Source organism: Rhea americana, unplaced genomic scaffold (genome assembly GCF_003343005.1).
Source record: "Rhea americana isolate MKP2758 unplaced genomic scaffold, rheAme1 scaffold_50, whole genome shotgun sequence".
Classification (NCBI taxonomy): Eukaryota; Metazoa; Chordata; class Aves; order Rheiformes; family Rheidae; genus Rhea; species Rhea americana.
This window is the reverse complement of record NW_028186646.1, coordinates 4,917,521-4,945,170: the sequence shown is the minus strand read 5'-3', so window position 1 is coordinate 4,945,170 and position 27,650 is coordinate 4,917,521. Positions and strand designations below refer to the sequence as shown.

At 36.1% G+C, this 27,650-nt stretch overlaps 1 protein-coding gene across 3 annotated transcripts in view; it reads right to left on the bottom strand.

The window, feature by feature from the left end:
• Positions 1-2,701: 2,701 nt before the first annotated feature.
• The window catches only part of LMBR1 (limb development membrane protein 1), a 70,378-nt gene continuing 45,429 nt past the window's right edge, over positions 2,702-27,650 (bottom strand). For 2 of the 3 annotated variants that reach the window (XM_085317713.1, XM_085317715.1), the window contains 12 exons: positions 25,476-25,602; positions 24,937-25,005; positions 22,837-22,901; positions 22,199-22,271; positions 15,710-15,790; positions 14,497-14,573; positions 14,180-14,257; positions 13,226-13,299; positions 12,903-12,993; positions 11,464-11,530; positions 7,484-7,645; positions 2,702-6,087 (listed from right to left, as the gene is read on the bottom strand). In XM_085317713.1, coding sequence (XP_085173839.1) covers positions 6,005-6,087; positions 7,484-7,645; positions 11,464-11,530; positions 12,903-12,993; positions 13,226-13,299; positions 14,180-14,257; positions 14,497-14,573; positions 15,710-15,790; positions 22,199-22,271; positions 22,837-22,901; positions 24,937-25,005; positions 25,476-25,602 — 1,047 coding nt within the window. In that variant the 3' untranslated portion in view covers positions 2,702-6,004. The remainder of the gene's footprint in view (positions 6,088-7,483; positions 7,646-11,463; positions 11,531-12,902; positions 12,994-13,225; positions 13,300-14,179; positions 14,258-14,496; positions 14,574-15,709; positions 15,791-22,198; positions 22,272-22,836; positions 22,902-24,936; positions 25,006-25,475; positions 25,603-27,650) is intronic. The other variant, XM_085317714.1, reaches the window with a different exon arrangement.

Sequence of the window (27,650 nt, the reverse complement as noted above, 5' to 3'; positions counted from 1 at the left end):
AGCAAACAGGAATGGAAACAGACACACCTACTACCAACAGAGTCATTTAGAACCCCACACAGATTTTTTTTTTCTTTGCTTTAAATAAGAAAGCATCAAAACCTCATTCTGAATCACACTTTATTGAAAACAGTAAAAAAAAAAAAAAAAATCTTCCTACAAAACACTGAAAATGTAACATCTCAAATAAAGGGAAAAAACACTACTAGTCCTTTCACATAAAAATTCATACTGGCTAAAAAGGCAATTATTTTCATATAGTTTTGTAACACAGTGAAATATCCACAACTGAGAACTTTATACAGCACATTTTTTTGGATGACCCAAAATAAACTAGTAGGAAGGATTTGGAGAAATTTATTCCTATAATATTAACACTAAAAGCATACCTTTTCAGTCAAGAGAAAAAAGGGGGGGGGGGGAAAAAGCACTGTCAAGTCTTAGAACTTACAAACCCTTAAGCACAAATCTAAGAGCAGAGCACTAATTCCATTCAGCATCACTCAACCTCGTACAAAGTAAAGATTGTGCGTATTATTTTTAAAAACTAAAATCTTAACCAGTAATGCTGCAGTGAAGAAAATTGTAAGTGCAATATGGAAAATATCTGTTGCCATTGTCACAGTGCCATCGACAGCAACATCAACACAAACACTAGTTCAGTGCTGTATTTTTTTTTTTTTTATAATCACATCACCAAGTCCACTTGAAGCTGCCGCCGTGTGAGGTTGTTGGCAGCTCTCTGAACACCAGAACCATCTTCCTCCTGTTTAACAGGGATTTTAGCTTAGCGAAGACAAGCCCTTCAGTGCAGTGAGTGTTTTCAGGTAATGCAGGGTTAAGCGCCAAACCCTGCATGAAAGTTAGAGAAATCTGGCCATGTTATTTTTGTGTACATGTATGTTTTCTGACATTTTAAAATTTCAAATCCATGACCCAAACAACCTTTTCTATCCATTTTCTTCGAACAATATGAGTCAGACCAAACAATAAAGTTAACTTTGAAATCTACCTTTAAAAAGTGAAGAGTGGCTCAATTTTATTTTATACTATAAAGCTAGTGAGGAGGCAGATTCAGTGAAAATTAAGTATTTTTGCCTAAATTGGGAAAAAGTGTTGAGAGCAGAGGGGAGGAAGTTATGTATCAATAAGAATCTTTTCCTAAAGCATTTAAATGTGTCCATTACTTTCACAGTACAGGTGGCACTATCATGCTGTTTTTCTTATGATCACTTTACATGAAGAACGAGAGTGAGAAGGTCCAAAACAATCTCGTGCACATGAAATTCAAGAGGTACACAAGCCTCTTCTCCGGGTACATGCAAAATTTGACTTTGATCAAAACAGGAGAGAGTGGTGCTGGCACACCAGAATGATGCATCGCTTGATCTCAAAGAGAGACAGCAAGGCTCGTCAAAAGCTGTACCGCACTCAACAAATTACTGAAAAGATGACAGGAATTTTGCAGTACATCGGCTACTCCGCAGTAGCTGCCGTTCGCACGTTCTCAGGCTGTTGTACCAACAAATTAAGTTACCTCTTCCATTGAGAAGCGGAGAGGTTACCTCACGCTGCTAGAGGTTAAGAGCATGTATGTGCCCAATGACTACAGCACTTCCATCTCACTCCAAATTCAAACCTTACATGACCTCTTGTAACTTGTCAGTGAACCCACACCCTAATGACAGGATTGTTTTAATGGAATCCAGTGGTAACACCCAGATTAAGTGCAAATGAATGATTAAATATTAATAGCTTCATAATGGAAGAACATTTGTAACTAGGGAATTTCCCTGTACAGACTGTGCAGGAAAGGAAATATATCAAAATCAAAGCAAATGCCCTAACTCTTCAGCAGCTGATATCTACACAAGCACTGAATACATGAGGAATGCAAGATAAAGCATGTTCATGAAAGCAGCCTCATCACTGCATTTCCAGTAATGTTGATTTACATCCTACGTAACAGGAGGCAGGGGGAGCAAAAGCAAACACTTGAGACTGGTATACAACAAATACTTAGAAGCAGTTTTACAGTATCCCAAGATACTTAGGGAGGTACAGATCAAGATGCCTGAAGCCTTTATGAACCGGGATTTCCTAACTTCAATGTGGATGTGAGGTAACAACAGGATTTAGCTATCCTCCTGAATTCGGTATTTCACAATTATATATGCTGCTCAGAATCCATTAGGCATATGGCATAGTTACTGTAGACTAGCTAAGCTCAATCTCTTTCTCTTCCTCCTCTCACAGAGGTGTAAAGAAAAAAAGCCAGACTGTTCTTAGAAAACTCAAGAGAAGTTGCATGCATGAAGGAGCCAATTACTCTTTGGATCTGCCTCGTTACTTTCTCATTTAGATCATCAATTTAAGCAAAGGGCCATCCTGTCTTTCCCACACAGCACGGGGACACTTGAGCAACTAAACCAGCACTTGATTATCAGCTGCTTCAGGGGCTTAATACCAGCAGGAGAGAACTGGTGGGACAAACCCACTAAGGGGCTGCCGCCCTCTCAGGCATCGCTCCCAGTGGCACATTTGCCAGGCTACATACTGGAGAAAGTATCACCTTGCAGCAACCCCTTGCACACGTCCATCCCCTCCAGCACGTGGCAGCGCAAGGTCCTGCCAACCCAGGCGCAAGCGTAGTGAAAAGCTGTTACTCTGTATTGTACTCAAGGTGGAACCAAACAAGGAAAACATCTTGACAAATCCTTTAATTTCTACGACACTGCAAAACAGTCAGTGTAAAAGATACTGGAGAAACAGGGTCAAAGATAAGTATCACATTACAGACAATAAACAGTTTTCTATGAATGCAAAAAACTTACTTGTACAGTAACCCATACTTTAAGCTTAAAGAGTTAAGTACTGAAGGTGTGCTTTACACTTAAAAATCCCACAATATTACAATTCTGCCACTGTATTTAATACTGTGCTACCAATACAGAACAAAGCCAAGAAATGGCTAACTTGAAACAATTTGCATTTTTTGGTCTGATGTGTGGTGTATCTAGTTTAAGATGGAAGCATTTATGTGCTTTTGCCTCTTAAGAAGTGAGGCAGATGTTGATGTTACTAAGATCAGCTGTATATACCTTGAAGGTATAGACCACCTGACTCTACATGAGTCAAAAATACTAGGAATGTATTGTTAATATCCATTAATGAATTAACAGTTGCTTGTATTTAAGTGAATATATGCTTCTGTGAAAAATATATAGTGACCTGTATCTTACACTCAGTATACCTGAAAGTAGCATTGTATTTCTAAGCAGCATAAGCAATGTCCTTTTCGAGGCCAAACAAGTATTTTAACATGGACAGTGTCACAAGACTTGAATTTAAAACATAGTAACTGCACAGGGCAGCTCTGAATTTCTCTGCAGACTAATACACTATAGAAACCACAGTATCATAACCAGCCTCCATATTTCAGTGTAAAATCTCCACTTAAGTCACTTTAACCCATACATATCTCTGACTACAAAATCCAGAAGGAGGGGTGGGAGCAGGTAAGGCCATAACTCCCCCCTACTCCCTGCCCCCAAAACTAAATAAGCTTTAAAATCTCACTTAACCTCCATGCTTATCAGCAGGAACTGCCTCTGCTCAATTTAGTATAACCTTATTCATTTTTTGAAATCACATATTCATTATAATCCATTTGTTCCTGGGTTCTTGGATTACTGATGCAAATACCAATCCAAAAAGTCACATCAATTTGACTACTGGGAAAAGAGCAGAGACAGAGACCTACACTGGCTCACACTCTTCAGATTTCTTCCTTAAATTCATTTATTCAAAGAGTGTATTGAAATAACTACCTCAAGCTCATAACAGAAATACTTTAATAACGATAACTAACCTCATTATATACCACAATTCACCAGCCTCATTAAGACACTAGAATAATTTTGGTCATACTATCTCTTGCATGGACAAGCAGATACATTTCAATTATTTTTAATTGTAATGCTAGCACGTAAGGCTACAAGCTCTGAATACCTGAATGATGCCCCTAACAAGTCTCCTGATGTTTTCAATGTAAACAGATTTTTAAAACAGCAAAAAAAGCCTTTTGATTATAGCTCCCTGTTCTTGGTTGGGGAACTCCGACTCAGAAAAAAAAAATCTGACCAAAATTTCAGCATTAAATTTTAACAATGTAAGAGATGCTTGTAAATCTAATGAATCAAACAATTTTAAGTCTTCCAAGACTCAGTACAACACATCAATAGTCAATTTAACTAGCCTTGAATTTATACTGAAGACACAAAGAAAAAGCAGTAACTCTAGCATATTCACTACAGTAGTATCTACATTATGTCTCAGTTCAAGTCAGAAAAGGCAGCCCCAAAAAACTGAGAAATCCTCATATATACTGGAGCTTAATTTTTGAAACATTCAAGGAAAAAAAAAAGCAAAAAAAAAAAAAAAAAATCACATTCACACAGCAATAAGGTCTACAGCCCAGTGTAGTTGCCTCAGGAAAACAGCCAAAGTTTGACACTTATCTGATTTCAGAACCACACTGGAGAACTAGTTGTCACAGTTTGGTTAAGCGTAAGACCTCAAACTTCAGAAAGACGTATTTTGGTTTTACAGAAACAAGAGATAAACAGCAATATTGACTGACCCACTATGTAACAGGCATGTACTGAAGTCTTCCCTGTCCAAACCTGTTTGAAGATGACTTGCAGCAGAACAGGACAGAAGTGAAAACAGACTTTGAATAATGCCTTGGGTTTTTGGTGGTGGTGGTGCTTTGCTTTTATAAACTGCTTATAGGATTCCTAAAACTGCAGTAAAGTTAAGGAAAAAGATATTACCACCCACTGATGCCATTCTGAATCTAAGGCCTCTGAGCAGCTAAATTGTAACATTGCAGAAATTTATACTAGCAAGATTGAACACGCAAGTTTTACTTACCAAGCAACCTACGTCATTTCTATAAGCTTAGAATTTAATTTACGATATCTACACATACAGGCCTATATACATGTTCAAGTCTACACGTTAAAAACACACTAGTGAAAGATATTGGATTATGCCACAGAACAGAAATTCTGATAACTATAGTATAAATTCTGAGAAATAATTTACTTCAAATTAGATTGTAAAAAACTGTGCAATTGCAGCCTCCTAGGCCTATGCTACTTGCATTGATTCCAAGTACTGCTGATACGCAGAAGTTCATTGAGAATTTTACAGGGGTGTACTTGGTAGGGTATCGACCTCCATGGCACAATAGCTTACAGAACTGTAAGAGCTGCGACTAGGGGTCTACATAGCTTTTTACAAAGCATACTAGGCTCAGATTTAACACTGAAGTTAATCTTCATCTTGTCGTTCACTCTATTCGATAAGACATTGTCTGACTACCAGTAAAGCAACCTGACATTTAGAGCTAAGAACAAAGCTGAAAACGCTGGCCTTCCAAGAAAGCTGGGTATTTGACTATAAACAGCCTACTGAATCCTACACGAGAGGAATTGTGATCTCTACTGGTTATTTTTGTTTTGCAACACATTCTTGGTGGAATTGTTCATCTACTGTCAAGGATACCTCCTCTAGGTAGTTTATGTTTCCAGCAAGGGTCATATTGGACTTCAAGTGTATTTTTTTAAATCAAGTCCCAAAGTTATTCTTTACAGCTGTTTCTGTATTACAACAGGAGGTACTGTGCACTTAAATGGTAGCAAGTTAAGATATGAAATTGTCAAAAAATAAAAAGGAATGCATTATTCTCTTCAGCTTCCAGTCTTCAAGGCACCTCCTGCATTAACTTACTGGAAAATTTACAATCAGACCAAAAGTTAACTGGAAAGAGGAGAATCTGATATAGCTAACTTCCTCACAGAAGCCCATAGCATCAAAAGAGGAGACAAGGTTGGACCCACACTATCAACAAGTAAAATCAAAACAGAAATGCTGATGAGATGACAGGAATGCCATGAGGTTGATGTTTTCAGGTCTGTTGATTGCAGATGATTGTTCATCACAGTGTTTTCTGATGCCCATTTGCAGAAGGTTTTGTCTCCGAGTCTCTTGGATTGTTCGACAAATGAAGTTTATCTAATCCTGCAAAATATTACACAAAAAGAAAAAAAAAGTAAGATTCTTCTGTTTTATACACATGGCTGTTCAACAAAAGCGTACTGCATACAAACCAAATTCCACTTTGTGGTGAAGGTCTCCACATTTGCTGAAGAGCAGAACTGATATTCTAGCTCAGATATGAAACACTTCTGGAGAATTCCATCAATTGTGTTTTAAGTGGGAAAAGTCCACTGCAGTGGACTTCTGCTTTGACAAAACATGGAAGAGACATAAGCTTGACTTCACTTTGCTTTAATCACAGATTCAGGAGTTGAGGACTGCAATTCTTCCTCAGTTCTTCAGTCTATCAATTCACACCATAGGTCCAAAAGAATAACCTGAACTAGCTCTTCTAAACAATAGTACCTTTCTGAGAAGCATCCACTTCTGATTTTAAGATCATCTGCGATAATCACCACTTCTCTAAACTGTTTAAATGACTAATCATTTTTAGACATACATTGCAACTGATTTGTTTAGCTCCATTTTGTATTTTCTTTGTCTTACCGCATACTTCTCTGCTATTTGAGAGTGTTAATTACAGTCTCCTGTCCTTTCCAAGGCAAGAATCTAAAGTACTCTTTCTTTTTGGGTGAGGCTGGGGAGGGAATGGGGAAGAGTAGGACAGGGGACAGCAGAGTTACCCGTGTTTTGTTCATGAAATCCCTTGTAAGAGGCATGGTTTCAGTTCCTTGTTGGTTGTCATAGTTTCTCTGTGAACTCTCCTGTCAAGGCTCTAAAATTAAGGATCTGAAACAGATAGAGCTTCTAATCCATTTGATGTTGACTATATAGATTTTTACTGTTTATGCAGTGTCACGATGTACCAAGTTAAGTTTTTTTCATCACTAGAATTCTAACTTAACTACACTACCTAAACTGAAAATCTACATCAGATCATCTCATTAAGTCCCAATTCTTTTGCAACAGGCCTATGGCAGGAATTTGCCTTCCCCTGATTAGCCATGACACAGCTCTCAGCGCAGGTGAGAAAGCAGGATGCAAACTGTGATTCCCACTCTTTGAATGCACACATGACTGTTCAGAGTTTGTTATGCTTCGCACACTCAGCAAACCCAACCAGTCCATGTGAGACCTGTGTTTTTTCAGCACTGTCCCATGCAAACCTTTTATTTTATTTCTCTATTTTGTTCACAATATTTACACAAAGTCTCACAATACTTAACAGCAAGAGCCCAAAAGAGAATCCTTAAAGAATCCACTAGAATGACACCATTCAATAGCCACTGTCCTTCTTCACCTACATTTCGAAGTTTGTCAGTCTGCTTTTAATCTACATAATGCTTGATTAAACAACATAAGTTTAATATAGTAAGATGTTATGAAGTTCAAATTAAATTTTCAGTGCTATTATTACCTAATGCCTTCAGGAGCTCTTCTCGCACAGCAGAGGTGAACTTCCTGACCAGACATAATGTAGTCACGATAGCAAAGAGCAAGTTGTAAGATAATACAATATAGAAGTTTCCCAGCCAGTTAAACCTTCCAAAGTCTCCAAGAAGATCAAATCTGGTAATTCCTGTTAAAATAGCATTTACAGTTCACATTAAGAATCTTGATTACATTTTTATAAAAAACAGACAAGCTTCATTCTCTTACTTTTCATATATGAAAGAATTTTGCTTTCGGACAACATAAAGACAGACTCCTGGTTGAGTACACAAGACAATGTTCAAGTGCTTTTGCCTCTTGATTGTCTACCATAAAACTGTAACACAAACTTATCAATCAAAGTGTTTGCATTTCCTAGCAAAATGACTGAAAAATGTGAGTTAAAGTTACTTATTCTAGATAAGAACTTCCCCTTGGTAACTTTAATAAATAACTAGAAAAAAATTAGTATCAGTAATGAAAACTATGTGCAATGCAGGTTTCTATGAGACGCTATTTTGGAAAGCGATGGAAGACAGTGTGGGCTTTCATAATAAGAAACTACAGGTAACAAAAAAGGTCCTTCCATGAGAAAGGCAAAACCTTATAGTAAGCACTAGGCCTTCAAAAGTGCTTTTCAGAGCCACTGCTTTTGAAATCCAAATTTAAGACATCTTTCCCACTGCAGTTTTTCTCTTAGTAGCTACCACTATAAACCATAGAGTATTTGCACAGAAGGAAGCGTTTGGCTGAAAGACCTTGTAACACCAATACTTGGGCTTTGTACCAAGCAGAAGTTAGACAACTGCTAAAGCCAACTAAGCAAGACTTTCCAGACCTGTGGAAGCATTTTTCAAGCTGGAGGCTACATCCCAGGAGACAGAGGAGAAAGAGCCACAGGTTGCCTCTTTGCCACATCTGCTTCAAGAAAGCCAAAACTGAATAAAGGGCAAAACATTTAGATAACACCCAAATAACAGTGGTTTAGGGTTGATGAGCCATTATGTTCCAAAAACTTGACTCTGAAGATGTCAGTGACACATGCTCAGAATTGAGACTAACGGTGGGAAGGAAAGAGGCCTGAGAGAGGCCTAACTGGCCTCAGAATCAGAACAGCAGCAAACTCGAGACAATATTCGCAACAGAAAATAACTCTGAAGTCCTTGGACTGGTAAATACACAAAGAATAAACAGTTATTTTCACACTTGAAGCCAAACAGGCAGTGTCCTTAAGAACACTTCCAAAGGAGTGTTTTATTCAGATTGCAGAGCTACGAGAAAATTAACAAGTTAAGTTTGAACATATAGGCTTCCAGAGTCTTAAAGCAAAAGGAACAAAACAAGCAGAACTTTGGCTAAAGACTTTTGGAAAAGACAAAACACTCCTTGACACAAAGGGCTTCAAAAGAATAGCTAGCAATGGAGCAGGCGTCCTTAGAAGAACGAATGACAATGAGATCTGACACATCTGTTAGAGCAAGTGGGAAAAATATCCATGAATTACATGTGTTTTCCTCTTCTGAAAAGAAAAAAAGTCATTGCTCATCTAAAAAAATTCTGACACATAATATCATTTTGTAGAGAAAAGGATTATCTTGGAGAAAAGGATTAGTAAGTTTCTTCCAACTTTCCTACAGAGGAATCCACACACCTCTTACAGTTTCTCAAGATTGCATTTGAAAGACTACATAGTACCAGAACAGAAAGCTACATCTCTACCGGACCCAAATACACATCCAAAAAAGTTGGTGACAATTTACCAAAGAACACATTAATCAACTGTGCAGATTAAAAAAAAAATTGTTTCCATTTTACATACAAGTTTTAGATCATATTTCCTTAACCACAAGAAATAATAATCAAGAGGAAAATTGTTGGAAAACTTTTGTATCAGAAAAGTCCATTTTGTTTGTAATTCTTTCTTTCTGTATTCCTGGCTATTAAGTACTCTGCTCCCAGTCTGTTTGACAGTAGTTAGCAATAGACTGCAGATGGCAAAACATCTGTCAAAGTAGGGCTACTCAAGGGCTGAAGTGTACTGGGAAAATTGAGCTAATTTACTTCAGTAAAAACTACCTTAGTGTTCTCAAAAGTGACGGGTAAGAGACATCTACCACATATGTATTTAATAAGTTCTACAAAACACGTACAAATTCTCACATTTCCATCTTTAAAACTTGAAAGAGATCAGTACATGCATTGGATAATTTTTGCTAATTTACCTTTCCCATAAAGCGCAGCTTTTTTTGTATAGCCTAGAAACTTGCTTTTTTAATAATGTGAAAAGACTATGAATCTGCTTAACATATTTATTTCTTTTCATCTATTCAGTGCCACAGGGCGGTAGCATGTAATGCAACACACGATATTTTTGAAAGCACCACATGACTCACTGTACTCTAATACACTATTAATCCTGTTTGGACAGCTGTGTCTGTGCATTTGTTAGCTGTGCGTTAATTGTTCCATCTTTTTTCTTCTTTTATTTATCTCTATGGCAAACTATTCAGGAATTTCATTTGTTGGCTTTTTTTTAAGCGAGTTTTTACCATTAATCTGTTTCCTATGTGACAACAGTGCACCCAGCACGTACGCTTTCTGCCACAGAATCTGTTTATTATCAACTGTTAATCTCATAGATCATTAACAGTGACTTTTTTTTATAATGACATGCCATAAGTTACTGGACACAATACTTAATGTTAAAATTCTATTTTAAAACACTCATTTTTCAACACGACATTTTGTTCTAAGTGAAAGAACAGTTTGATTTATCATATTATCTATATTTTATGACTAGATTAAATACTATAATTCTTCTTTTGAATTTGGTGAAGTTTCAACAGATTTTTAAAAAATGAGCATGCTTGTACCTATATGTATATATCTCAGAATTTGAGCCTCTAAAATGCATCATATTACAAAGTCATTCACTTGTTTACCCTGTCAGGTTTTTTCATTTACTGATTGGATTTAGTAAATCAGACTAGTCACATGTTGACATACACAGCATGAAAATACAATGCAGATTACAGCAAAATGCTAAGTACTCTTGATTTAACAGTACTGTAGTTGAAAAGACACCATTGCAGAACTACCAGGTACACATTACCTGTCAGTGGGCTTAAATTCCTAATTTAATTTAAGACTCATACAGCTCGAGATGGACATATGTTTGCAATATTCCCAGTGAAATTCACATTACCTGCAAGTGCTCTTCTCTGCTTAAACACGTACCTTTATGTAACCCTTAATAGCTCTATAGTCTAACTTCAAGATTCCAAGCTGAAGATTAACCAAATAGAACTAAGGCACTAAACACCCTGTTTTTCCAACTGGCTAAAACAGTTTTTCACACCAGGCACTTCCACCAGTTCTTATCAATAACAATCAAAATTTCTCCGAGTGTATTATATTGTATTCTAAATATTTGAAAACTGAAGGAACAAAGAATGCAAGCAGATTATTTTAAGGAAAATGAAAATAGGTTGGTTTTTGATACTGTTTTTAATCGAATCAGAAAATGAAGAGCACTTAACTTTGTAAAAAAAAAAAAGACATTTGTACTTGATATTGTCTGAAGTTTAATTCCAGAAATCCCCAAAATATAATTTTTCATAAAAACTCAGAACTGTAATGAGACAGTAAACATGAAACTAGTTTTCATTGCTCTGAACTAGCAGTCTCCACATCTGTTGTTCTCATTGTCTCCTGTTTTAAGTTGATATTCTGACCTGTTTTTCTTAAAAAAAATATTTTTGAGAAAGTGCTTAGCATCTTCTATTATGTTCTGTGGTGTTCATACACAGCCCATGCTAGTGTAGAAAAGGCCACACATGGGTGTGATTTTTGCTGAAATCAATTGCAAAATAAACAGCATAAAAGCCACAGCTGCAGGTTTGTTGAATTACAAAAATCAAACAAAAAAGCACTTCTTATTTTAATACTCTACTCTATTGAACTTACCCAGCGTTCTTGACATGACTGGCAAAGCAGAGCTCAGCACCAGGATTGACACACAGTTTCCAATGATCTGTTTGAAAGTACCAAACAACACTTCAACCATAAATAGGATTGCCCCCCAAAAGCAGTGGTCCAGATAAGAACTATTCCTGAAAGTTACATACTTTAAACTGAACCTCAAGTAATTAACAACTACATACTGTATAAATCTTGCATACTCTGCCACACTTCTCCATATGGTGTTAGACCACTGAAGATTGCCAGAGGAGAAAGAGCAAGTAAACATGGAATCATTTGTTTTTAAATTTACGTACACTTAGATTTAAAATAATTCAAAACTAGTATACTGCAAAGCATTAGCTGTTTACCTAATTCTTGCAAACTTTTTATGCAAGAATCATTCCATGATCTTGGAATAGATGATTTATCCATCAGCTTAAGCTTCACATGTAACTGCTTGCAGGATTAGTAGTATTTAAAAAATTACAAAGAACTTCCTTGCAATTGAATGACTGTTGACTGCTTTAAATGGTATGAAAAAAATCACAGTTGTTTAGATTTTATTCTAGTGTTTGTGAAGCTCTTATAAAGAGTAACTGAAGCTTCTTTCTGTCACAGGGAATCTCCATCTTCAGCTCTAATTCTATTGGAATTCAAAATTAAAAACCAGAAGATTTCTTATGAGTCAGAAGATATTTGTGCATTCACTATTTATTTCTATGTTATTCCTGGTATCCTGTAGACAAACAATGAAAAACTTCAATAACATTTCAACTCCTTCCTATTTATCTACTAGAGGGATTCTACTTGTTTACCTACATTCTCACTTCCAATAATCTATAGTAAAAATATGAAGTGGTTTTACCCATTAGTTTTTACAGCGAAACACTGAATAAATAATTAAATTTAACATCTGTTCCTTGCTTGCTGATCACCTTCCCTCGTCTTTTATTATGAAGCCAGTGTTAAATTGTAGAAAGTCAAATTAGCCTCAGATTGCAAAATGCTGCTGAATAGACCTCCTCAGTCTTCTTAAATTATTCAAATTTAAATTATTTTGCCTGTATTACTTATAGCAACCAAGTTCTTCAGATTTCAAACAAGCTCCCTGAAGTACAGTTACCACAATCAAAGTTACTCATTAGCAATACATTTCCTTTGAAAAAAGTTCTTTCACTAGCTTTTCTATAGCTGGTTAACAAGCTCTGCTATTCCAGGCTTTTTACAAGTGAATGGATGCCATCCAAACTAAACAGAGCACATCCTTTTTCCCAGTCATTCAGCATTTTGAAAATCTTCCAGTTTGTGTTTACGCAGCTTACAAACAAATACTGATCACTGCAAATGAGCCATTCAGGGCTATTACTACCTAAAAGAGTCAGTTTGTCTTGGGTGGCAAAAGAGAGGGGAGGGGGCCATCACCATCACAGACTTTACCTTACCTTTGTCATAGTTGTGTCATCCTTCCTGGGAGTGAAATTTTCAAAAAAACGAAGACTGTAGAAGCCGACGACAGAAGATACCATAAGATAGCTGTGAGAATCAAGGAAAAAAGGAACCTCCGAGGAATGCAAGCTTCACTCAAGTTCTCAGCAGTCTCCTGAAAGTCTTAAGAACCACAGAAAAAACACAAACACTTCGAGTGCTTCAGAAGGACTGACCTATCTCTTTCTTCTTTCCTGGCAAGTGTCTTAGTAAATTACCAGTGTCCCAGAAAACTGGGCAGAATACTTGTTAACAGACAGAATTCTTAAAGAAAGGATACAAAATCAAAATGATTTCAAGTGCTGCTCCCACAAAACCAAAAGTGGACAGGGAAGCATTTCCTATTCCAGGCCCCTGCAAGAAGAAAATACTTCGGATAGTTTAATGAGATACACATAATTATTCATAAAGTTAACTTGTATCAGTACCAAAAAACCTGACATCTTGGACAAAACAAAGCATTTTCTCAGTTAAGTATTTCATTATATTTAATCTGCTGATCTTACATTCTGTGCAAATGCATCAGCTAGCTTTCAGTCTTGAGTGAAATGTGCTATCAAGACAAACCAGCAATTTCTAGCTTTCCAGTGTTATGATTCACGTTTTACGCATATTACAACTACCAACTACACTCATTTGATGCATGCCTCATTACTTTGGGAACCAAATTAAGAGATCTCAAAACATACTCTTTTTGGTGTTCACATCACCACAGGCAGAGCAGCCATCGCCACTAACACCTTTTATGCCTCAAAGCACATACACAGTCACATGCAGGGGAAAGTATTACTAAATTAAGCAAAATCCTTCGTGATTATCATATTCCTCTATTTTCTTGATGTGTTTTTATTGTAAGAGGCAAAAAATATACTTTTAAAGAGGAAAACAAATATTACCCAGGCCTTTCATATTGGTTTTTAATATATTTTTATATGCAATCTAGAAAAATTCATTTTAACAGCTGAAGGCATTAGTAAAATGCAAACTCCAGATTGCTGCTATTGCCCTAATTTACTTTACTGAATCATCTTATCTTCATAAAGATGTGGAGCTGGTTTTATTAAGAACTCACTATAACAATAACAACTTACATGTGCACAAGACAAACTCGGAACCAAGTCATGGTTGAGGCTCATTAGTTTCAATATTAAAGCAGTTCTACCTCGCATTTTTGTAGATGTTCCAAAGCTTTATACTAAAATTATCAAAATTATAAAGGAAAGGTTTACTTTACCCCAGATCCCTTTGGCATTGCAGTCTCATCAACCAACAGGTAAAGAATGTTGAGAGCAACTAGGAGGACTGAGATGGACTATTAAAAAATAGAAATAATTTCATTATTAAATCTATTTAAAAATTTTCCACGTTTAAACAATGTATATATTTATCCTCACCAGATTTCACAGCATTAAGCTTTTTTGAAGGAGGTCAAGAAAAAAATACCAAGTGTTTTCCTTAAATACACATTACTCAAAGTTTTTAAAACTATCCCCCAAATGACTGAAGAATTCTACATGCTCTTTGTTGAAAAAAAGGAACAAAAATTCTTACCGTCTCAATCAGTAGTAATATCATAACAGCTGGATAGACTAAATTCCTTTCCCAAGCAGAAGCCTTTTTCCGCCGCTCTGTTCAGAAGAAGAAAAAAATAATAATACAAGTTTCATGTCTAAATAATTTTTGTTTTAATCTAAGGTATCTATAAACTCTTATTATAACTGTAGGTAACAGCAGTCTTAGCTTGAACTGACACCAACCCGTTCGTAACAATATCCACCCTGAAGAGGTATACAAAGAATTGCCAAAAATACAAAGCCTTTTTAGAGGAAGGTTGTGTAGACATCTACAAGCACAGATTGCTTTCTTTTTTACAAGCATGTTTCGCCATGGCATTTTTTCCTCTTACTGCATTTTTGCAAATTTTAAAATATACTTAATTTTAAAATATGCTATTTACAACTGCAATATGCAATCGCATATGCAACATTGCAATATGTATTTTAATTAAATGTTATTTCATCAAGCCATTTAGGTAACTTTTTACTCCAGTCTAGGCTTCTATAAGACAACATAATCATGAATATTCAGATAAAAAATAAGAAGTAGAAGTCTTCATATATTTCAGTGCAACCTATCTGTTATAAGACAAAGAGAAAACTAATTTAGTGGACATCACTAGAATCTCTAAAAAGAAAAGTCCAACAACTTTTTCTTACTACAGTGTTACTCTCACATAATACAGTGATCAATGCCAAGTCTTAGAAACTTTTGAGCAAGTGAGGAGATTCTTATTTCATCACTGCCTTTATAAGAAGCATCGTTTTTCAGCTTTAAGAGACACAAACCTGCTAAGAATTATTTTATTGCTTTTAAGCATAATCTGACTCTTCCAGAAGTAATCCAAAAAGCTGAGAGGAAAGCAGTGTCTTAGGTAAGTCCAAATAATCATAAATATGTAACGGCTTATGAAATAATGTGGTACTAAGCTACATATCAGAAAGTCAAGAATGCCAGAATTTCTCTAAAATTATGTTGCAGGTAATATTCAAGTAAGACTTTGTTTTTTACATTTGTTAGAGGTGTGCAGTGATTTCATGTGATGCATCTGTAGAAACTACAAAGTTTGAAAGGACTGCCAATGCACAAATTTGGTTACAATTAAAACTGGTATCAGTCAGGTGACAGCTGTAGGTTGCAAATATCTTGAAGTTGCTTACTAAATCACAGTCCACATGAACCAGTATAAAAATTAAGTTTTCTTTACCTAGATTTGTTTTCTTGCTTTTCACTTTTTCAAGCTCCCGTTCCAACTCTGCTGTCTGATATTCCACTGTGGAAGATACACCTTTCAAAAGGCAAGACAATTTTATATCAGTTAGAGCTAACTGCATCCATAGTACCATACTGTAGACAGTGCAAAAACTCAGATTTACATTATATTAATACTTTGCCTCAAAACTGCAACTGGTTCTTTGAGACACTTCAAAACCTTTCACAAAATAGACTTAATCAAGGACCCTCTAATTCTGTCTAACCAAAAATGTTCTTCACTTCAGAGGTCTCACTGTGTGGTCTGCTGGGATCCTTTCCTATTTTGTTAACCACCGGCAGGACATTAGAGGAGAACAGATACTAAACTGAGTTGCACAGGCCCATAAAATAGTTATGGTGTGGCAGCCTGACACAGAATGGTTTGAATGTCTCAAAAATTATATGGAGACAACAGAATATTAAGATGCAAAAAACAAAACCCTTGAAGGGTATCCCAAGATATTTAGCAACTTTGAAAGGGTACATTTTCTTCCAAACCAGGTAAGCTGGTGGCTGAACCTCCAGCTTCAACTTCTGCTTCTCCCTTCTTTTCCTCAGCCTTATACGCAACAAACTTGTTTTCCATGCCGTTGACCTCCTTGTTGACATGCCAGCTACTCCTATCTTCTTTTGATCATCAGCCATTTTGGCCAATTTGGTCAGTCTGTGCTGTTCAGCTGTCTCTGATGACCACAACCAGATCTTCCTCACTACCACCCCCCCCCCCCATTGCACCACATTTTTATGCTTTTTATAATTTACATTGCATGCATATCACTAGTAATTAACTCCTCAAACTCTCCTCTATACCAGCTGAAAACAGATAACTGCAATATTAGCTCCTCTCCCCCTTGCTCAACTTCTGCCTTTCTTTACAAAAAAAATTGCTCAGCTTATCTCTTCCTCCAAATCCCTCCATGTACCCTATAAAACCCAGACCATTTTCCCTCTCCATCCTTTTCAATGTCCTATTCTCTTCCAACTGTCCATCTTTTCCAATGCAAGCATACGGTGGTTTCTTTTCTTGACTCCAGTCTTCAAACACATCTCAGAGTTCAAGCAAGTGCTTAGACAAGCTGATCAGAGATCCTCTTTCAGTTCTGAGCTCATTATTTCTTAGCTTTTACTCTTCAAGATTAGTCAGAAAAAGGGCTCCACTCCACATTTATCCCTCTCATATCCCTTTTATTTCTGAATACTGCCATCTCAGAATAAGTTAAGAGGGCTCATATATTTCCCGATTATTGCAGGCCAAACTCATTCTGCCGAAACACCTTGTGGTAACATCAGCTCAAGGTCTTAATGAACCCTAAGTCCTCTCTATTATCATCTTTCTTGATTTATGTTGACCCTCTTCTGCTTATTGGCCATTCCCATATCCTTGGCATAACCTCTGATTCTAGGCTAAATTGTAACAGGATAGTGTCCCACATACTTTTTTCAAGGGGTCTCTAATAAATTTCCATGAGACTAATAGTGTTGTTCAGGCTTTTATCTCGTATCTTAATCATTTGCCTACAAAAACTAAATAGCACTCAGGCTGCTGGCACACTAACACTGCTTTATTCTCTGTTGCCTTTGGATCCTTTTAGCAATCTCAGTCCAAAATGAGAGGATAAGCTTCTCATCCCACCTAACCCCACATCCTCCATATTCTTGCAGCACCCAACACAGTGAATGACGCCTTACTTGAGCATAAACAAGTATTTCTTGGAAAACTGTTGAAGCTTTTCCTTTTTCTTTCAGTGTTTACTTTTCCACACAGTTAGATTGTCAAGGAAGCATCCAAATGCTTCCAAATTATTTTTCAAATTTAATTGCATGCCTCTCATATGCATTTTCGCGTACAACACATCACCCGTTATGCACAAACTTGCATCTTTGACACCAGAGACATAGCATATATAAAAGAGCTACCAAATAGGTAATTATCTCAAATTGGGATTAACCTGTGTACCAGTAAGACCTACAAAAGCAGCTTTGTGGCAACATTTACTCACTTAAATTGAAGCATCTACAATACAAATGTCAGTTTGATTTCTCAGTATATTTTATTAAAGTAAGCAAAATCAGGAGTCTTTTCTAAGAAAGTTTTTTAAATAGTTCTCATTATCATCATAAGAATAAGTTTTTGCACTGATGTATTCCCTGCACATCAATTTAAGAAGTCTAAAACATTTTATTTTGTAGAATGCCTGATTACTATTAGTTAAGTAAGGAAGCTAGCTACAAAAAGTGCAGTGGTAAAAGTGTCATGAGCTTTAATGGAAGCAGCTGAAAATATGAGAAAAAAATCAAACGTTTGCATTTGATTTTTTTCTTCAAAATTAACATATGGATCTCTTAGGAAAAGCGTTATTCACAAGAGATGTGCTTTTCCCCCTTCAATATAAAAATTCAGAGCTCAAGAAACCAATATCCATGGGACTCTTTCCAACAAAGTCAACGTAATCACATTAGGTTCTGGAGAAATCCTTTGGTAGAAATTCTGAATCATATATAAGAATTGTTGTAGTTCCTCCTTAAAACTAGCAGCAAATAACAGGTTGTTATACAAAAGGATATTTTACAAGAGAGGAAGGCAAAGTTTTAGATCAGTCAAATGAGTATTTGAAAAGGATGCAGCTCAATTCTTAAAGCTCTATAACATTAGCTGCATTTCAAACATGCACAAAGTTCAATGTCAGCGCTGTCTAGCCAATAAATCAAATTGGTAGACGAGACTTGTTTGGACTAGCAATGAAAAGTTAGAAGGGATTCTCCAAGCAAGCCACAAAGCAGCTCGTTTAAGGTCAATTTAACGGTATTATTCAGTTTTTCTTCCAGCCCCGACATAAGATTTCAGTACCTCAAAGGAAATTGTAAAAGTATCTATTTGCATTCCCCCTAGGTGATTGGCAGTTCAACACCAATTAGTTCAAAATTACACTGTTACTAGCGTGCAATAAAAACAACACCTTTCATCTTTCTTACATAGGTAAGGATACCTTCAGAGCCAATAACTTTGATCAAGTAAGTATTTTTGATCCTACCCCACCCGTCTCTTTGGATTCAGGAAAACTAATAGCTAAAGGCAACTTTTTTCTTTTAATATAAAGAAAAGTCCCAGCTTTATTCTTCTGCTGTGGGAGTGATGTGGGCACTGAAATATAATACACTGGAAACAAACGTTTTTCCCAAGCCCAGTATCTCTTGAATAGATAAAAACACTAGAGTAGATAACATGATCAAACTTCCCCCTCCCTCCTCACTTTTCAGCTATGCATTGGAGATATCTGAGAAAGAAAAATTAATTTCCACAAAGAAAACATCCTTTTCATAGTTAAATTTATTTTCAAACATGAGGAGGCTGACAGAAAATTGTCATCTGCACCACAGCCATGACAGTTTCACCTATACTGATAAAGAAGAGCACAGCTCATACGGCTAAATTCTCCTCCTCCTCCTCCAAAAAAGAGGTTTTACTCAGCTGAGCCTTGGAAACAGCGATTCATGCTACCCCCTTACTATATCCAGGTGCTGTCTGAAAAAATATTAGGACAAGTTAAAGCAGTGCTAGGAATGGGACAGCAATTACTCCACCGAGAATTAATCAGTATTGGCAATCACCAGGCATTGCTTAAGTTTGTGCTTACCCTCTTCAGTTTTAATAAAAACTGAACTCTTTGGTTATTCATATATATTTCATAACACTTGACTGCTTGATTGTCCAGCAATACTTAAACTGAATCCCTTAAGTACATATAATATTTCCTCTGTTTAACAGCCATTGCACAAAGTCTTTAGCCTAATACATCGACTCCGATATGGCAACAAAAATTACTGCACTTACAGTCTTCACATTAAATCACAGATTATGGTCTCTAACATTGGAGCATGACATTTATTAGCGTAATTAGCACCACACCTTAACCTCCACACATTTTAACAAAATGCAACAAACATTGTAAGCATGAGGTGCTTATAAGTCTCCATGCTTCTAGCAAATAATGGTATTTGTTTTTCTGGTATAATTTGTTTAAAAAGAGTTCTGATAGAGAAGATGAAGATTTCCATCCTTGCCACATAAATGAGAACTATACTTAAAATTACTTAAACAATTATTCATTAAAATCTTGCAGAATAGTATCTTCTTGCACATACAACATACTCCCCTCCACCTACATGTTATTTTCAAGTTTAGATTTTTATCTAATTTTCAGCTAAAGCCCATTAATTTTCTCCGTATACCAAACCAGGCTTTCAAACATTCCTTTAGATGGTGGTGCCAATATCATTCCCTCAATATGTGAAACACGACAATTCAATTCTGTTGTTGAAGGGCCTTTAAGCCCTATGTCTTCCACCTCTCATGAGCAGCAAGGCAAGAGCTCTACAGAATATGGAGGGGCTGTAGTTCCACATCATGTTGACTTCTAAACTATTCACTGGAAAATAATCAAGACTGGTGGTTAAGGAAGCCGCCTGCATATTTCTTATTCCAGCTCCAGCTAATCTAGTCAAACAGACTAGGTCCACCCACTAACAATCTTACTGAATTGTAACAGAAACTATTGGATAGACTTCTAGACAGAAAAATAGCAAACAAAATCATCTAAATAAATGTATTATCCATCTGAGTGGTTGATACTGCGCTGCATTACTTCTAATAGATATGTGAATAAATACTGGGTCATTTTTCAGTAAAGCTTTTCTTGTACGTAAGTGTCATCACCAAGACAATATAAAATATTCAGTAACAAATATTTTACAGTTGCTAGCTAACATCAAACGCATAAAACAATTATAATTACCCCATCACAGCTTCAAAGACATTCAATGCACGCACCTTTGTGCATGTGTCCACATAAAAAACACAGCTTCCAAAACAGCAAAGGTGAATATCACTTGCAGGACAAATCTGTCACAAGTAGTCAAGAAATACAGCAGACTTTATAAAATAACCAGAAGATTAACACCCTCAGACAATTTGAGATCAAAGTACAATGATGAATGCTCTAAAGATGCTTAATAATTCTGAAATTTTAGTAAAAATATTTCAAAAACTAATATTTGCTTTCTCTGAATGTATTAATTCCTCCTGATGATCAACACCAGTATTTCAATTTCTTCAGTTCCTCATCTAGAGTTCCACAGCACTATGAACATCTCAGTCACACACAGAGTCTAGCAAAACCTAGCAACTGGGGGGAAAGTGCAAAGGAAAGAAAAAATAAAAAACTGGAGTACTGAACTTGACTGTTGAAACTATGGCCAATTGTAGCAAAAGATGTCATTACTTTTCCCCAAACTTTCAACATTAGAGATAACCACCACATTCTATTGTTAAAGTCACTGAACACAATTATTCCCCACAGAGAGTTGACCCAGACAAACCAAAAGTGCCAAAATTAACATGGAAATCTGAAGCCAAAATTTGAGTCTAAAGATTATAACTGATTCCCTGACCAAGCTGTTTAGAAAGGACATACTGAGATTTATGAAAAGAAAAGTTAGAGACAGATAACAGAAGAAAAAGTACAAAAAGAATGTAGGAAATGAAGAAAATTAAGATTCAAAAAAGTCATATGCCTTTCAGAGAAGCCATAGCAATGGATAAAAGTCATGACATGAATATTCCTTGTTAATCCAACCTGAAACACCTGTATAAATTGTGGATGAATGATGTATCCAGGCATTTAAAAGCAATTCAGAAGAAAATCTGAACATGACGACTGCCAGATTTTGGGGTAGAATCATTATATTTCCTGTAAATGGTGCCTGCAACACTTTAATTTCCTTATCTCACAAACTAAAGCTTCATATTGCTCTTGAAATATTTCAAAACAAAAAACATGTCAAAAACACAGAACTATAAAACTAAACATGAAATCTAAAATATTTATGTAATCATTCATTGTAATGGATGCAAAGGAATGATTAAAGTCACTGTGTAGCTCCTAGAATATGAAAGACTTGTGGTAATTAGGATTTAAGCTAATAATTCATTAAACAAAACTGAACAGAAAAAAAAATACTCAGAAAAACCAACCAAAAAAAAAAATCTCAAGGCAGTAAGTTGAGCTTCTTGCTAATATTTTCTTTCTTCTTCAGACAAGGCTAAAATATTGTCAGTTACCAACCCAGACTATTTTGCAGTGAGCAGAGCCAGGTGGTGGCTCTGCTAAGCTACTCTATTTTTTCTTAGTCTCAGAATATTTATGCATTAGAGCTGAAGAACATAGTAATAATTTTTTTTTTTTTTTAATCTGGAACAATATAGTGAGGAACTCTATCATCATGGTTCCCCAGAAGCAACAATCATTATGTAGCAACCACTACAGGCTTAAAATCTTGAACTTTGTTCTCAGAAAAGTAGCTATTTTATGTTGAGATCAATGCTCACGACCAGCAGCTCTCTACACTAAATACTATATTTGAAGCAATTCCAGAAGATGCTTACCAGTAAGCCTCCTCTGAATTGCTTCTTCTTCTAAAGTGATGATATACATCTGTTCATCTAGGTCTTCAAGGATCTATATTTGGAAACAGAAACATGAATTGACTGGATATCAGCAGAAACATTTGCTTGTTTCGCTGACTGCAGTAAACTAGTCAAGTTTGGTTTGTTTCAGTAACATTTATTTTGAATATATATTTACTACTTTACAACATTGATACAAGAATAAACTCAAGAGAAGATTATTCAGATCTATTATCTATTTCTTCACTGTAAACTTTAAGCTTTTGTTTTAGGCTAAAATGGTTACATTTGATCACAATCTAAGGACATTTGGAAAATGGGGGAATCTGACCTATATTCATATCATTCTACATTACAAAAAGAAAATAATAACCTATCACTTTATCCAATTTGAACAAAAATAACTACAGATTTTGCAAAAGTAAATTCAAAAGCAATTTTTCATACAAGCCAATATTTCAAGCCATGTACATTGCTATTAGAAGCTAAAAGCAAAATACATAGTCGGTCTATCTTAGTATAGTCAATCAAAAAAAGCAAAAGACACTACTTAATGTGACCATGCTACTGTACTTCCTAACGGATAGGACACGAGGGCAGAATTATGCAACACTTACTGTTGGCTTCACCAGCAACTGGCCCATTACTGTAAACATCCGTGAAAGCCCAACTGGTGTGCATACTGCAGAGAAAAGATGACATGGAAAAGAACAATTTAATTTCAAGAGCAATCTTCTATTTTTTTGGCACATTGAATATGCTATTCCACACAACTGAGCACTGTTTGCAAGAATTTTGAGGCGTTCAAACTCCAATTCAAACTTTAAAACTTACTACTACTGTATGCATTTTGAACAAGAGAAGCACTTCTCAGAGAACGTAACTAAATTTTTCTTGTCATCATGGAACAGCATATAATCAAATATCTGAACTTGCACAGGTAATTATTTATTCAAAGCATATGGCATCAGAAGCAATGTCTACACTAGTGAATTCAGCAGTGCCAGGAAATATTCCCGGGCATTTAGGCTTGGTTGTCTACACCAGTAAATTGCTAGAACTATCTCTGGCACTATTTTGCCCTGGGACAGCCAGCACCTTCCCAAACAATTCCCAGGTGCAGCTCTGCAGCTCACACAGCCCAGGAAGCATTAACACTAGCACAACATGCACACAATCTTCTGCAAACAGCAGTACAGGGATGTGGATGCATCAGGGCCAGCAATCACCTCCCATGCATTTAATTTATCAATACAGATGCAGCAAGTGTTAAGAAAAGACTGCGAAGCTGCTTTGCTATAAAAATTACACAGCAACTTCAACTGATAAATTTAGCTATCAGTTTTTAATCTACTAAAAACTGGCCTTTTTGAGACTAGTATGCATTAAATGAGAGTGTTTCCCAGGCATAGAACATACTGGGACAAAGGCTCACAAATCACAATTTTTACTAATAACTCTCCAGTATCAATCTTCCTAGTTTAGGAAGAATAGCCTTCAAGTACTGAAGCCTGAAGGATATGGAAGAGATTTGTAACAGCAAAGGTAAGAACATCAAATTTATAGTTTCCATTATCATAAGACAGTCTTGTCAAAAAAAAAGGGGGTGTGGGGGAGAGAGACCCTCCAAGCTTTATCTATGTAGCTGAAAAGGCAGCAAAACACAGGCAAAGCACTGAAATTAAGTTAAAAATAACTCCTCCAAAAATTGCTATTTAATCCCAACATTTTGGTGATCTGAGTAACAATAGCCCTGGAACACATGCTATGTTTTCAGCTCTGCTGGAACGAACTGCAGGATAGATGCAGGGAAGTTGTAAGGCATTAAAGAGGACACTGGAATCCCCACATTCAGAACTCTTAACAAAACTCTCTGAGGTCTCTGTGAGCAATACCTTTAAGATTCATATGCCTAATCTAATATCTAAATATCTTATAAGCCACGATTTTCCACCCTTTCTCCACAGTAACAGTCCAGCAAGCTTTAGCCGCAAATTTACTTACAAGAACTGGAGAAGAACAGGTGATACCATGACACCCCAGAAAGGGAGACTATCTGTCCCCCTCTCAGTAATTTCACAGAAATGATTCAAAAGAGGAAACAAACTGTAATTGGGATTTAGAGCCTTCCATTCGCCTTTCCTATTCCCCCCAAACAGGTATGAGTGAACTCTGGCTAGGACTAGTTGCTATAAGATTATTCCTTTACCACATTTGTTTTGCATAGTCACATAACTGACACCCCAACTGCCAGATACCAGTTTTGTGACTATGAGACTTCATTGTATTGTGTTCCAACCTCTGCCTGCACTATCTTTTCATAAAAGAAAAGATAGTTGACTGACTATAGAAGAACAAATCAAATATTTTAGAATAATTTCCCTTCCTACTACTGACCTTCTGCATTTCATTTAAAAATATGTGCCTGTGCAGAATGGTATCCCTACTTTTCAAATACGTGTTTTAAGAAAACCCCTACAACTAAAGTAACTGAATGATGTGTTTAAGTGCCTCAAAAACTCAAAGCACAAAGTAGCATTTGTTTTACAAACTTCAAATTTAACACAATGTATTTCTACTGAAATTTAAGGTTAAGAAGGAAAAATAAAAAAGTGTTTTTCTGCCTTTAAAAGATTATCTTCTTTCAAAAGCAAAAAACAGTTTCCTTTACTCTTAAAAACAAACAAATCTTTCGGAAGAATCAGGGAAACACTTACACAGAAGTAACAAGCATCCCATCAGTGATATACAGGAATATAAATATGGGAGGTAGAATTCCCAGAGATCTGTAAAGATAATATTGAGCACAGCCTTAGCTTACTAGGAATAGGCTGCTTATGTTACAAAAACAACTGAATTCAATCTTGGAGAAGAAAGCTTAAGGAAAGAAGTTAACAATTGTATTCTGAAGTATAAGTGAAGATTTACTCTGTTTCTAAGTCTGCAGGCAATTAAATCCCCTAGTACTATTCCCACTTAAGTAACTTGTTTTTAACATAGATATACATACAACAGCTTGTCCACAAGAGCATAGAATTTCTCAGCAGGCTAAAAACAGAGATAAAAAGCAAAACAAAAAAATCACTGAACAGAAAACAACTGTACTGACCAAACTGATACATCATCTCAGCCTGTGCAGAACTGGCATAGGATTTACTAGAAATACATTTAGTTGAAAACATTCACTTCCATAATTAAATAAGCACAGGTGCACAAGCATATGTTTTTTATGTTTTTTTAATTCCAAATTCCATACCATACAAAGACTCCATACTGGCAGCATCATTGTCTATGAGAGCTGAAGCAACCCATACAATTCCAAGGATAAGCAGTGCAAGAAGAATAAGCATTACAAGAGTTTCCAAAATGCGTGCTCTGATCCCCTGCGGGCAGAAGAGAGAAGAGGGAGGAAAGAACACAAAAAAATTGAAATCAAATATTTTTATACATTAAAAAATAACTACCTTACACTGAAATATATACTCACATATATTACATACAAAAAACATAATATATAACGCACATTTAAAATTCATTCTTCCTTGTACATAAAAAATGAAGTATTTATGGCTTTATAGTAACCATATTGCATTTTTCCCCTTAAAACCATAGAAAACGGTTTTAAATTATATACACCTCTCAGTCCTCATTAATCTCATTATTCCATAAAAAATTCTTTATACTGTATGATTTTGCTTGAGCATTTTTAAAAGATGGATTACTTTTCTAATACTTTCAGCAAAGAAAGTGGATTAGCAAATTTTTATCTATAATTCCAATCAAGGGAATGGAAAGCCAATTATGGCAAAAAGCCAAATAGCTCAGCAAGCACTAAACCCTGCATAGGTACAATGCACCAATTTACTTAAAATACATTCTTCAACTGCAATTGCTTCGGCACCGCTCCTCACAGTCTACAGAGCCCTCAAGCGTATGGTTTGGGTACTGCTCAGTCGCAGTCCACCCAAATATTGCTGCTGCGGTTGCATCCATTACAGCCCATCTTTACGTGCTCCAGAACAAACGAAGCAGGTTTCACTTACAACACAAAAAACAGGTCCATGAGGTTACATCCTGGCATCTGCTCGCTAGTTGTTAAGTGCCACAACACAAATAGCACAGTGTTACAATCGCAAATCTGAACATACATTAAAACACATTCGTTGCCAATTCAGCTACAACATACTGTTGAGACACAACAGTACTAGCAATGTTGGGACACTTTCTTCAGACAACCTTACCATTAATGGAATTATATGAAAAGCAATCGGATGTTATTTGACCTGTTTTTTTTTTCCTGGACTTTCAGGATACATCTGCACAAATAAACCCAATCTCTTGTTCATCCCACAGGCTCACCTCAACTTGTGTACATTCAACTGAAAAAGAAAAGCAATCTACTTTATAGTTAAAAACAAGAAACTTGCTTCACTTTATTTCTTTTTGTCTATTTCATCACCTCTTCCCTAACCGCTTAAAACAAGAGCATAATCTTTACATAGCATTTACCCCCCAAATTAGGCTCCCTTCATAACCACAGCAACCAAACACGTGTGGAAACCTCAGACATCCTAATCATGTGCACTTATCTCCCCTCGTACGTCAACTCCTCTCCTAGTCAATCCTCCCCAAGCAGCTAAGATAGTAAGAAGGAAAAAGGAGACAAAGAACTTCAAAGTTCTCCTTGAAGGTTAATTGGGTAGGTCAAGTCGAGCTCCACGAAGGCTCTCCAACATCAAATTTCAAATTAAAGGCTGTATGGACAAGATATGTATTTATTCTTAGAATTTATTTCATACAATAAACATGGCTTAGATGTCACTAAAAATTAAAACAAACAAATAATACTCCAACTGGCTTTCAGTCTTCCACAAGTTATTTTGGAGATGAGTTTAAGCCAAACATCTATTTAATGTCTTTAATCTTCAAATATATTTGTATGCTAAGAGTTTTGAGCTTGAGTAATAAGTTATCAGGAAACAGATTACAGTACAATCTGTTGTTTAGAATTACAAATTTCTCACCGATTTCAAAAAGAGCTATATAAAACTTAGTGATTTGACCTTAAGAGGTATAAAGTTTTTTAAAACTACATTTATCTGGCATCTGTCCTTTTCTTCATGTAAGTACTGAGCATTGATATAGAGCAAGGGGGCATACAGAGAGTCCTGCTTTAAGCTTTACAAAAAATCTGTTGTCTCCCTTCCTTTCCAGGAAGCGGAAAATACAGAACTGCTTCTTATTTTCTGAAAACCTGAGCCACAAAAAGTGGATTCCTACTTCCTTACTATTGGACACACGAAGCTTGAGAGGGGCTCGGATTTGTTTAGGTTTCATAGCAACAGCTCCTTCCTGGCAAATCTGGAAGGTATTTCCTTCCACATGGAGCCTAGAATATCAAATCCTCTTCCTTGAAACGAAGAGGAGCATA